This window comes from Mizuhopecten yessoensis, unplaced genomic scaffold (genome assembly GCF_002113885.1).
Source record: "Mizuhopecten yessoensis strain PY_sf001 unplaced genomic scaffold, ASM211388v2 scaffold2671, whole genome shotgun sequence".
Lineage (NCBI taxonomy): Eukaryota > Metazoa > Mollusca > Bivalvia > Pectinida > Pectinidae > Mizuhopecten > Mizuhopecten yessoensis.
Window position 1 is genome coordinate 806842 of NW_018404662.1, and position 13698 is coordinate 820539.

The window sequence follows — 13698 nt, forward strand, 5'->3', positions numbered from 1 at the left end:
TTTGTGAAATTGAGACATCGAAACAATGAGTCATTACTGATCATATTCTTCTGCACTTTATCGATTACTTTTTACGGCCAAAATAAAAGATTTCTTGCAAGAGACATAACTCTAATTGAAGAGCGTCGGCCGATTTGCACATGTAATATTATATATCCGGCTTATATTTGCTGTAAGTGTAGGAATTGGTGTGTTTATTGATAATCGTGCAATTACTGCCTTTTTGTTTACCGGATGTTCTCTATGTGACTAGCACCTTCCTTGTATATCCTCATTTAAATAGAACTTGAGCCAGAAAATGGCATCAATATTATTATTATGAATATTGTATATATCTAACAGGTCCAGTACACTCTGCCGATTGAGCTATATAGCTGTAAAGACCTATAATAGCTCTATTGACCTATCTGAAATAGGTCTTTGGAGCTATTTTCAAGTGATTTTCTTTTTTAAGGAAAACGAAACAAAGTCGCTTTTAAAAGAAGACTATATCATTAGGTTGATAACAAAAGACATTAAATATAAGGATTCTTTAAAAAAAATAATGATGTAAAAAAATCGGAAATTTTACATTTATGAAAAATGAAAATAAACATCTAACTGTATGCTTTTTGTAGTCAACATTACCATAAACCTTATTGTTTATATGCGACTTTTTTTTAATTTAATGAAAATTGAAATCTTAGAAAATATAGCTCAATACAGCTATAATTTATAGGTGTATATAGCTATATAGGTCTTTATAGCTATATAGCTCAATCGGCAGAGTGTACTGGACCTGTTATAGACGCAGAGGATGTCAAACATTTTGAAATTTTACTGGACAATCACTGGGAAAATACCAACAAATAATTAACTAATTTTATATATATGATAAAGGACATGTTAATTGTACACCAGAAGTATATCATCCTGTAAATATTGTAATATCAACTGATATGGACACAGAGGCTTACAGCCTGCGTCCATTATTTATCGTATTAAATCGTATTAAAGTACATGTACAATAGTACTGTAAAAGGCTAAAACGTTAGTCCAAGTGCCTAATATCTTATCGAAGCCATTTTTATAAGTACCATGACAAACGCACATTCAAGACGTTTCGGGACTTTCACTTCGTCGTTCTGTTGAATTGAAATCAATATTCATGCAACTTATATAAAATAAGTAAAGAGCAGGTGAGCATTTCAGGCCCCTTAACCTTTTGTTTTTCTTGCCCATCACCTTTTTATTAAACTGCAAATTGAAGTATCAAAAATTTAGTAGATTTCAGCCAACTTCAATGAAAATTAATGAATTATGTGACATCACATGTATTGTCAATTTAATGCATCCTTTTCATTGTTTCTGTAACAGTACATTATTGTTGTGAGAGTGAATGTCGGGATTTTACTGGTTGATTGTTAAATAACACTGGCATTAGAGCAAGTGGTGACACACAGTACCTGCTAGTGAATGATGGAGAGAAATGGAAGGTGTTAAATGAGTGAATTGAAATGAAATTGAGTTTTTGAATGCTGTTTTTCAGATGATGAAAGATTGCTTTTTTGATAATTATTTTTAACTTACAAATTTCCTTTTAGATAATTCAGTAAACTAACAAAACAAGAATGGATCACGATTTGAAGGACTACCTGAAGACAGCTGTAGAGGTAGCAAGGAACGCTGGTGATGTATGTATAATACTGCTTTATTTTTAGGGAAAAAAATAGATCTTTTCATGGGCATTTTCACTCCAACCATTCCACCCCACTTATAGCTATCTCTACTTGGGAATGGGATGAGGGGCCAAAAGCATTTTTAAGGAAAAAGTGTTGAGTATTAAAGGCAAAAATGAAGATTCGGTCAATGTTTGAGGAAAAGGGAATTAACACATTTTTGTCTCAAAAGGGAGGGGGAAACACCCTGCTGTTATAGCCTAGAATAGGGATGTTCACCTTTTATATGGAATTTCCAGTATTTACTACACATGGACTGTTTGTAACAGTAGACTTTCCTTTAATAACAGGTAAAGTAACGCGCTACATTAAAAGACACCAGCAAGCTCACTTTAGCAAATTAATTACATTGCAAATGATGAGAGGATTAAAGAATATAAAATGGTTTCCCATTGAATTTATTCATTGGAAAACCGTTGAATTTTCTGTTCATCACATTTCCTGAAATGGTGGAAGATTATGGTATGTCAGGATGATATTAATGACATATGCATGTTACCTTTGTATTGATATGTTAGTTGACTTATAGGTATCTTCACTGACCAAATCTCTTTTTATCATAAACAGTATACACTGTCTGAACTGGACTGTCCAATCCATATTTAGACTGTACTCTTTAAATCCTCATATTTCAGTAGTAAACAAATACTTTAATTGCTGCACTTATGCAGGTGCCGTGGCAACATTTTATATATAATCCTACCTAGTACATTGTTAGTCTGAACACTTTGGTTGTAAGAACAGTCTTAGTTGAATAAATATAATGTTAAGTTTAATTTCTATTCAGATGGTAAAGAAGGCCTACGATGTAGATAAGTCAGTAGTCACAAAAGAATGTTATGCTGATTTAGTGACAGAGACTGACCAAGCTGTCGAGAGGATGATAATAAAGTCACTGGCTGAGAAGTACCCCACACACAAGTAGGTGTCAAATAGTGTCTATTTGTTAGCTCACCTGGCCCAAAGGGTCAAGTGAACTCATGCCCATGGTGCATAAATTGTCTGTCATCTGTGTATTTGACATCTTTTTGTTCACTTTAAATGACTTGTTTTGAAAAACCAGTAAATTACCTTGATCCACTTTCAAGGTCACAGGGTCAAATGTGTTACCAGTAAATGCATCAAACAACATCTGAATAACCAAGAGGCCAAGGAGATGATATTTGGCCAGTAGCTTGCTGGGTTGAAGGCTATCAAATTTGTTCAAATAAATGACTTTGACCCACGTTTAAAATCTTCAATCAATATTGTCTGAGGCCTAGAGAGATACTAGGATAGATATAACACTAAACATTAGATAAGTAACCAGTAACAATCTGCTCCTATACACTCAGTGCTAAAACTATAAATTCTCTGATGCTCTTAAATTTCAAATAATTCAAAAACCTGTCAACACTTCCACATTTAAATTTCTCAAAAGTACAGTATTGAACTGAAATTAATTTTAGACAGGAAATACAAGCATGAATCACTTATTATTTTGCTAATTAGTAATTGACATCCTCAGTTTAAGACAAAACAGCATACTGGTAATTAACTTATCTTGATTTATATATATTGCTAGCGAGTGAGATCTCACATAGTAATTTATATCATATTAGATGTAAACTGTTATTAATAGGATATCATTTCGTTAAATTTATCTCGCCTATTTCATTGGAATTATATCCCAGGCTTGGTATTTTTAGGGCCTGACCAGGTATGACCAAACTACATATGTATAATCTATGGTGTCCTATAATCACATGCTTAGGTAAAATACATATGCCAAAAGAAATTGTCATGTCATCCAGGGATGGTGAAGTTATAATATACATGAATGACCACCCCATGGATCCATGGTTGAATTTTGTGAGTATGTTCCTGGAAAGAAATTAAGGGCTATCAGCTTAATTAGTTATAGTTTTCTAATCGGTACCACATTTAATGTGTACTTTTCACCTACTTATAATAATTATCATATACAATAGAATGGCAAAGTGTAACAGTTGATGTTTTGTAGGTTTATTGGAGAAGAATCAGTGGCAGAAGGCAAGAAGTGTGACTGGACTGATGCTCCTACCTGGATCATTGACCCCATTGATGGAACATCTAACTTTGTCCATAGGTATAGTAGTTGTAAAATATCTTTTTTAATAAACACTGCCGTTTACTATGGAATCCTGGTTAGTGTTTAAGTGGAAACAAAACAAAGTGACAGATTTGATCTGGTGTCAGTAAAGTCATATTAGACTGTACCAGTTTCATTGTTCTCTTGATACTTTTGTTCCACCAAATGTTCCTCCTCTGGCCTTTTAAAATCAATTTATCTGGTGCTGAATTAACCCATACTTACATATTGGTACTGTAGACTGTATGCATTATATGTTTTGCCTCTCTCTGGCAAAAATGAAACTTGGGCAAAAGCCAAATATTTCCCAGTTTCTAGTATTTCTGGGTAGTAAGGATGCGGACCAGACACATGTATTCCCTTATGTAGTAGATACCAGCTATATCAGTTTGATTTCCTCTGTTTCAGTATTGCTCACAACTGTGTATGTATTGGCCTGGGAATTAACAGAAAGGTGAGCTAACAGATTCCGTATATCAAAGTTTGATTTTGATATTGAAGTCTTTGCAGCACAGTTTACTTTCTATTCCATATCTTTCTTATATAAAGATAAATATTCAATACAAATCATTTCTCATTTTAATAAGTCCACTAAATCATCCCAGAAAATGCCAACAAATCTAATAAAATTCACAGAACACATCTAGTTTAGCTGGTTTCCAAGAAATGGTGTCAATTGTTGCACAAGGAGTATCGCCAAAGGTCGCTCTACAAGAGTGCACCAGACCATCTAAAATCAACATTAGGACATTTAGGGCTTTAAAAACAGGAAAATTAAAACTTTTTGATCACTTTTGTATTGTTTTATGTAGTTTATTTACTGAAACCAAATACAAATAAATTGTTTAGTCGCATATTTTTCCTTTTGAAATTGCTGTTCGTTGTCAAGCTGATCATACACAGATTCGCAGGATGCATGCAAACTGGTCATTGAGGAACAGTGCTGTAGCAAGAAATGTCAACAAACTGGTCATTGAGGACCAGTGCTGTAGCAAGAAATGTTAACAAACTGGTCATTGGGGACCATTGCTGTAGCAAGAAATGTCAACAAACTGGTCATTGAGGACCAGTGCTGTAGCAAGAAATGTCAGCAAACTGGTCATTGAGGACCAGTGCTGTAGCAAGAAATGTTAACAAACTGGTCATTGAGGAACAGTGCTGTAGCAAGAAATGTCAACAAACTGGTCATTGAGGACCAATGCTGTAGCAAGAAATGTCAACACACTGGTCATTGAGGAACAGTGCTGTGGCAAGAAATGTCAGCAAACTGGTCATTGAGGAACAGTGCTGTAGCAGGAAATGTCAACAAACTGGACATTGAGGACCAGTGCTGTAGCAAAAAATGTCAACAAACTGGTCATTGATGAACAGTGCTGTAGCAAGAAATGTCACCAAACTGGTCATTGAGGACCAGTTCTGTAGCAAGAAATGTTAACAAACTGGTCATTGAGGGACAGTGCTGTAGCAAGAAATGTCCACAAACTAGTCATTGAGGACCAGTGCTGTAGCAAGAAATGTCAACAAACTGACAGAAATTCTCTGATATGGATATGATCCATCAGAATGTGTTTGGGAAATGTGGTAACTTTCCACAATTAGTTGCATGTCCTTTAATCAATTTGAACAAAACAAAGATCTACATTGTACTAAGTATTGTCATAATAGACATTAGGTAGTTTTGTTGGTTTGTGTGAGAAATCAACCGGTGAAATTTGTTGAATACAATCACACAATATTATTGAAAGTGAATTGAGACCATTAAAACCCTTAAAATGCACCAAAGTTCTTACAGATGTCACAAATAATATTAACGCAAGCAAACTGTCTCCAAGTTGATGAATTCATTTTGTAAGGTAGTATCCCTTGTTATATGGAGGCTGCCCTTCCCACGCCTTCACTGTTATTCTCGAGGCTTTATCCAATATGGCGGCCTGATTTTATCATTCATAGCAATGCGACAGAAAAGATGACATACACGTTTGAACATGCCTGGCCATTCATTTCTGGAGAACGCTAAATTAGAATCTTCCTAAAATCACAACTTGAAAAAATCCTTTATGTACAAACAATTAGTAAAATTAACCATAAAAATTTACAATGATAAGACATTTAGAAAGGTTATATATGGGCATGCTATTCTGGAGTGACCTGGCAAGTTTGCCTTAATAGTTTACCTATTGAATTGTTATTAATGTTCGACGGTGTAGTTAAATATCTCGGGTATGAATGTTTACTGTTACAGATAGTGGTCGGTGTGGTTTACCTCCCTATAACCAATCACATGTACACTGCTGTGAAAGGTCAAGGGGCATTTTGTAACGATCAGAAAATATCAGTGTCAAAAACATCAGGTGAGTACAGCTTTAACTTCTGGTCTGAAATTGGGACAGATCTGCAAGAGACTCATTTATCTTAAAATATAGGCTTGCATTTATCTTAAAATGTAGGCTTGCAAATCAATTTACTGCAATATTAATGTTGTGAGTGTTTAGTTTTGCAGTTTCCAACGGCTGTGAAAAACATGAAAATAAAACCACCACAAAACTTGCTTGTTATAAAGCAGAAGTGTCCCTGATACTGTAAATAGGTTTTTGTTTTGTGAGATAGTCATTTTCAAAACAATTCAAGAGAAGAATCATATAATTAATAGGATATTCAATTACCGGTAAGATACATTTCAAGAAGGTAGCTGTAGCATCTTTTGCTAATTCAAATTCTCATGAGTTAGTGGGTAAACAGTAGTGAGATTTAATATTTGTAAAATTAAAATTCAACTGCATTACACTGCTTGCCTGTATAGGCCTGTGTAGTCTTTAAACAAATTCTACCTTGTTAACAGATCTGAAGAATGCAGTGGTGTACACTGAGGCAGGTAACAGCAGACAGCCCGACTCCGTCCTCACCAAGATTGATAATATGAAAAACATAGTCTTTGCTTCACATGGGTATGTCAAACAGGGTTCTCGTCTTACGGAATCTAGTAACCAAATACAAGTCTGTGGGTCTTCCTCATAACTTATTTATTTAATATTATTGCAAAGACCTGAAACACAAAGACAACACTTCGTTAAAACGGACTATACACTTGGACACTATACACATACAGGAACTCATACCAAATCGAACACAACCTCGGTCACACAGACATTCCCATTCACACCGACACTATGCTTACCAGGCTCCCAGGTTCTTCTATGGATATAGTATATTTGCTTTGTAGCTATATGTAATATGCTTAGACAACTAACCCTCACAAGTCACAGTTGTTGAATGATCAATGGAGGAAAAGAGGTTTACCAGGAAAGCTTAGTGCGAAGGCGCAGTGAAAGTAGGAGAGACATGTGTGTCGCTCGTCAAATGTCACTTGTCAGCACTTCATTTGTCAGATGAAGCGTGAATGTCTGAGGTCAGAGATAACACCACAATATGATACATGAGTACAGTTCATATAGGTACATGGGGACATCACACGACAACATATACGTATAATTACGCTACACTGTATATAGAATGAAGAATTTCATTATTGATATAAACGTTAACTCACATTGTTAACCCTTTCACCACTGTTGACCATAATGGACTCATCCATATCAATGCATGATAATGTCTATTAAGTTGCATAGGGGTGAAAGGGTTAATTAAAACCTGGATGCTAATTCCCATCATTGTTTTGGTATCTATGCCACAGTTAATCAGATGGAAATTAATAACTATTCTAATCCCAGTAATTATTACCATTCATCTATGTATAGTGTTCAAATAATGAAATCATTACTCTACTAGATATCGATGCAGAAATCAACACAGTTCTATTTCCCTCACTAAGATTCAGCAATATAGGGTTGAATTATATCAAATGTAAGAAGAAGAATGAAGATTTTTATAATGACTGACTTCTACATTTGCATGACACTGTTTTCTAATTTATATAACAGAATCCGCTGTTTGGGTTCCGCGGCTATCAACATGTGTATGGTGGCTCAGGGCAGTGGAGATGCATACATTGAGTATGGAATCCATATCTGGGATATTGCAGCCTCTGGTATCATTGTAGAAGAGGCAGGCGGGGTTCTCATGGACCCATCAGGTATACATGTAATTCAGTCTCAAGTAGAAGCATTGTCACCGAGTTAACAGAATCCTAAGGTAGAGTTGGCATCCATATTTCACAATGAATTTAGTATCCTAAAAAATGTGTGACTTCATTAATCAAATATGCTGAAAGTTCATGTTTTGTTCCATCTTAAAGTATGTTAACTCATGCTCTATTGGCCATTTAATTCATATAATGCTGCTGATCTTTATATAAGTACTTGCACTAATGAAGCCATGCTCTACTGCTTCATACTTTACACTTGCTCTAGTTCACTGCAATTACTAAAGTAACTCACTTCCCTGTTTCTCTATACCAAATGTCTCAATACACCATATTATTGCTCTAGTCCACTGTCCAAATACACTACTGTTATTATAGTCCACTGTCCCAATGCACTGTACTGTTTCTCTAGTCCATTGTACCATTAACATTGTACTATTTCTCTTGTCCACTGTACCATTTACACTGTATTGTTTCTCTAGTCCACCGTACCATTAACATTGTACTATTTCTCTAGTCCCCCGTACCATTAACATTGTACTATTTCTCTTGTCCACTGTCCCATTACCCTGTATTGTTTCTCTTGTCCACTGTACCATTTACATTGTACTATTTCTCTAGTCCACTGTCCCATTACACTGTATTGTTTCTCTAGTCCACCGGACCATTAACATTGTACTATTTCTCTTGACCACTGTCCCATTACACTGTATTGTTTCTCTTGACCACTGTCCCATTACACTGTATTGTCTCTCTAGTCCACCGTACCATTAACATTGTACTATTTCTCTAGTCCACCGTACCATTTACATTGTACTAATTCTCTTGTCCACTGTCCCATTACACTGTATTGGTTCTCTTGTCCACTGTCCCATTACACTGTATTGTTTGTCTTGACCACTGTCCCATTACACTGTACTATTTCTCTAGTCCTTTCTCTAGTCCATTGTACCATTAACATTGTACTATTTCTCTTGTCCACTGTACCATTTACACTGTATTGTTTCTCTAGTCAACCGTACCATTAACATTGTACTATTTCTCTAGTCCACCGTACCATTAACATTGTACTATTTCTCTAGTCCACAGTACCATTTACATTGTACTATTTCTCTTGTCCACTGTCCCATTAACATTGTACTATTTCTCTTGTCCACTGTCCCATTACACTGTATTGTTTTTCTTGTCCACTGTCCCAATACATTGAACTAATTATCTTGTCCACCGTACAATTAACATTGTACTATTTCTCTTGTCCACTGTCCCATTACCCTGTATTGTTTCTCTTGTCCACTGTCCCATTACACTGTATTGGTTCTCTTGTCCACTGTACCATTTACATTGTACTATTTCTCTAGTCCACCGTACCATTTACATTGTACTAATTCTCTTGTCCACTGTCCCATTACACTGTATTGTTTTTCTTGTCCACTGTCCCAATACATTGAACTAATTATCTTGTCCACCGTACCATTAACATTGTACTATTTCTCTTGTCCACTGTACCATTACACTGTATTGTTTCTCTTGTCCACTGTCCCATTACACGGTATTGTTTCTCTTGACCACTGTCCCATTACACTGTATTGGTTCTCTTGTCCACTGTCCCATTACACTGTATTGGTTCTCTTGTCCACTGTCCCATTACACTGTATTGTTTTTCTTGTCCACTGTCCCAATACATTGAACTAATTATCTTGTCCACCGTACCATTAACATTGTACTATTTCTCTAGTCCCCCGTACCATTAACATTGTACTATTTCTCTTGTCCCCTGTCCCATTACACTGTATTGTTTCTCTTGTCCCCTGTCCCATTACACTGTATTGTTTCTCTTGACCACTGTCCCATTACACTGTACTATTTCTCTAGTCCACTGTCCCAATACATTGAACTAATTCTCTTGTCCACTGTCCTGATTTACTGTACTGTTGCTCTAGTTCATAACTTCTGCTTGCATTGTTTCGCAGGCCTAGTATATGTTTCAACTACTGATAGAGACTGTTTTGTGTTTCCAGGGTCTGAAGTGGACTTTCTTAGCCGTGGGGTCCTATGTGCCTGTTCCCGCAGCATTGCTATTGAAATCAGCAAAATCATTAAACCAGTGGAATTTGAACGAGACTAAAGATTTAATTTTAAAGGAACATTTTGTCCAAGATATGTATGTTTCTTTACAAAAATTGTATGGTACTGCTATACAATTTATAAATATAAATTCGATAATATTTTTATGCAAATATAACAGATTTTTGCCTTGTTATCAGATGGTTGAATATTTGATACTATTCCTACATACATTTTATATCCAATTGTATTTAAATATGAAGATTCAAGCCTATCTGATAGGCCCCTAAAAATGCATGCCATATCCAACAATTTGATCATGAGACTAACGAAAATTGCTTCAGAAAAATTCCTCATAGCGTGAGACACATTTCAATCGGTCTCACGAAAAGAAACAAAGTTTGGTCAATCTTAGTGAATAAATAATGGCTACATGGATTCACACTGACCTTGCTCACAGAGAGGTCTAAAGTCATAGGCCAGCCACTTAAATTACGGGCCAGGCCGATTAGTAAAAATGACATGGCACATTTTTTTGTTTGAAAGATAATTTCAATGGTCAAAAATGTTTGTGTACTGACTAGTGCATGTTTGAAGCACTGTACACACCAAAGTGGGCTGGGCAACTCATCTGTTGTACGCATATCTTGATGTGGGAAACAAATTTTAGGAAAGTTCATCATTCTTAACTTGCAGTTTCAGTTTGTAATGGCCTTATTGAGTAAATTTATAGTTCTTGATAGGAAGATTGAGCTTGGTTTTATCGAGTTAACAGAGCTTTTCAGTAATCATCAAAGAAACATTCCCAGTTGTTATATATCAGGTATTGTATTCAGTAGTCTGGTTTACTACTGAATCAATTAAAACTATAATAAATGCAATAGCATGATATCGTCAAATTCTGAAAGTTCTATAATGTCTACTTATTTAGCTCACCTAGACCGAAGGACCAAGGTGAGCTTATGCCACACCGTGGCGTTCGTCGTCCGTACGTCAACAATTTCTTTAAACGACTTATCCTTAACCACTGATTGGAATTCAACTAAATTTGACTGGAAGCATCCCTAGGTGGTGGGGATTCAAAATTGTACAAATGGTGGGGCTATAAGTTCTATAATGTCTACTTATTTATAATTCTTTTACAGACTACTACACTGTCTAAGGCCAATCATTCTGTGTACCACTGGGATATAAATCCAGTGGCTGCCAGTCTAACCATTTATCATTGATCACACTTAGATGAAATCATGGATGATCACCCAGATGTCATGGTTGTGTTCAGAATGAGAAGTATGAACGATTATCACAGAATACATCATGTGATCATCTTTTTATCATCTTTATACTATAGTACTGTTTGTATGTGTGACAGAATTTTTGAGGCAGCCAAAGAGTGCAGTGTACTTCATGTTAGGTGCTCCAGACTTCCCTCATTTGATCTGATTTCTTTTGATCTCCGACTGTTTTAGATAATACATTATCAAGGAACGATTACATGATTGTCAAGTTTTGTTGTTGCAATAGTAGTTTCCTCATCATAGTAAAATGTTTGGTAAGTAACGTTGTAGTATATGTAATATATGCAGTGGTTTTGGGAGCACATCTTGGCTGTGGTTGAAACGGTTGAACCGGTTGAACTTGTAAAGAAAACGACAGGCACAGATAGATCTGAACCAAGGCTGGCCTCAGAAAAATTTGGCACGTGTAGATTAAGGGGTCCAGACATACCTGACCGAAACTAAAATGCTGACTATGTAGTTTTTAAGATACGTTATGTAATTTAATGGACGGATGAAAGAAGGGCATACTATTCTTGATACATTGTTTTTATTCTCCGAAACTGTGCATTTTTAGCTCTGCTTATAGAACAGTCCAAGTGCGTTCGTTTATCGTGGAATATTTCTGCGCCACACGTACCGTTTCAACCGGGATACGGGAATGTAGCCCGTGTCTTTGTGACCTCAATTTGACCTTGACATTAAATACTACATTTGCGGTTTCCAATGCATATCCCTTCTACTGTTTCATGATTTGGCATCAAACATTGTGTTTAGGTACATCATGGGAAGGTGGTATGTCACATCCTAAAATAAGGTCAGTGTGACCTTAATTTGACCTGTGACGTTGACCAAAAGTCCTTAAATACGATGTAATACAGGATTCCCCAGCATATCTTAGTCACTGTGAATGAATGGGCTTCAAACTTTGTAGATATGCAGTGAACAGGGGTATCCATGAAGCCCACACTTCAAGTTAAATTTTGTTTAAAAACAATTACAATTATTGTTAATGAATATATTTTGTATTATCTGTTGTTAATCTTTTGAAGATGATCATTATTGTGTATTTTACAACTCTATACAAATTATACAAATTAATCTACAATGAAGTTTTCAAAAGTAGAGAATTTGTATAACAATTAAATATTTTAAATTTTCTGAACCTTAAAAAGGCTTTACTGTAATTGTTAGTTTGTGATTTTTTTTCAATCTCCTTTACATATATACATCTTTTTCTAAACAATGTTGTATCTTTACAGTTGATCTAAAATAACTGTTAAAAGTTGTATGTGTATATGTTTTAGTATGTTCAAAAGACATATAACTGGTTATTTCTGTAGGTAGGTATAGTATTTGCATATTGTGTGTTAATTATTTAGCATTATTTTTAAAAGCCGTGTGGATTTAAAGTGAAAGCTATTTTAATATGAACACCAGGTAATATGTATTTTACGTTTGCAATGAAGGAATTAAAAATGAAGTAAAAACCAATTACAACTTGAAATTCATATAATCTTGGTTTAATTAAAAGTTGTTGATTTTTTTTTAAATTTACGTTTTCAGGAAATTTAAGCGAAAATTTGCAGCTGCAGTAATAACCAGTTGAATCATAGATGGTATATATGATGTGAATATTTCTATAATACATGCTGTATTTAGTAGTAAGGTAAACTGTGCTAGCAAGACACAGAAAAATGTAGACCCAGCAGTACATTAGTACAACTGAAAATTTGATAATATATTTGTATAGGAATAAATAATAAGTAAATAAACCATAATTATAGTTTCACTAGTCAGATACCAAACATGAGAAACGGGGCATTAGATTATATTAAACCATTATGTGCTAGGAAAGTCGGTGTTGTCTGTTTAACCCAGTTTGGTTCATTTATTTTTTATAAGCACATCTGAACCAAAGGACTGGTGAGCCTATAGCATCTGTCAATCTTTTTCTTAACAACTTTATCGTCCTGAATGACTGATCACAGTTCAACCAAATTTACCATGGGGTATCTTTGAGATAAGATAATCAAACACTGGAGAGAGAAAAGGTGTGGTCCTCCTGGGTGGGCGGGGCTGAGGTATGTGACCGAGTCAGCAATACTGGTCGATTTCATCCTTCAGAAGACTACATCTCCTACAGGGTTCATGGGATTTCAACCAAATTTAGCATTTAATATAAGTAGGACAAGGAAATCAAGGTCACCACAATAAGACTGTGTTTAACATATGTGTAATGATGTTATTGAAACTCCTATAAACTATTTGATGTTAAATATTTGTTGATATGGACCTAAAGACTTTAAGCCTTTGTCCATTATTCTTTAATTTAATTTTTAACCATGTAAGATGTACACTATTGCTGTGAATAAGGAGACAAACATATCCTGCCAAAATTGGCCCCAGCATCTTACCCGCCCCTGGAAA

General features: G+C 35.3%; 1 protein-coding gene across 2 annotated transcripts; it reads left to right on the top strand.

The window, feature by feature from the left end:
- Positions 1-89: 89 nt before the first annotated feature.
- LOC110446285 (inositol monophosphatase 1-like) lies at positions 90-11008 on the top strand. Of its 2 annotated transcripts, none has more exons than XM_021491349.1 (9): positions 90-172; positions 1584-1673; positions 2506-2639; positions 3721-3825; positions 4237-4282; positions 6071-6179; positions 6668-6773; positions 7767-7918; positions 9946-11008. In XM_021491349.1, the coding sequence occupies exons 2-9, from the start codon at positions 1611-1613 to the stop codon at positions 10050-10052; spliced, it is 822 nt and encodes a 273-aa protein (XP_021347024.1). In that variant the 5' UTR covers positions 90-172; positions 1584-1610; the 3' UTR covers positions 10053-11008. The 2 variants fall into 2 exon arrangements, with proteins under 2 accessions (XP_021347024.1, XP_021347025.1); XM_021491350.1 differs by lacking the exon at positions 90-172 and adding an exon at positions 852-1178.
- Positions 11009-13698: the final 2690 nt, after the last annotated feature.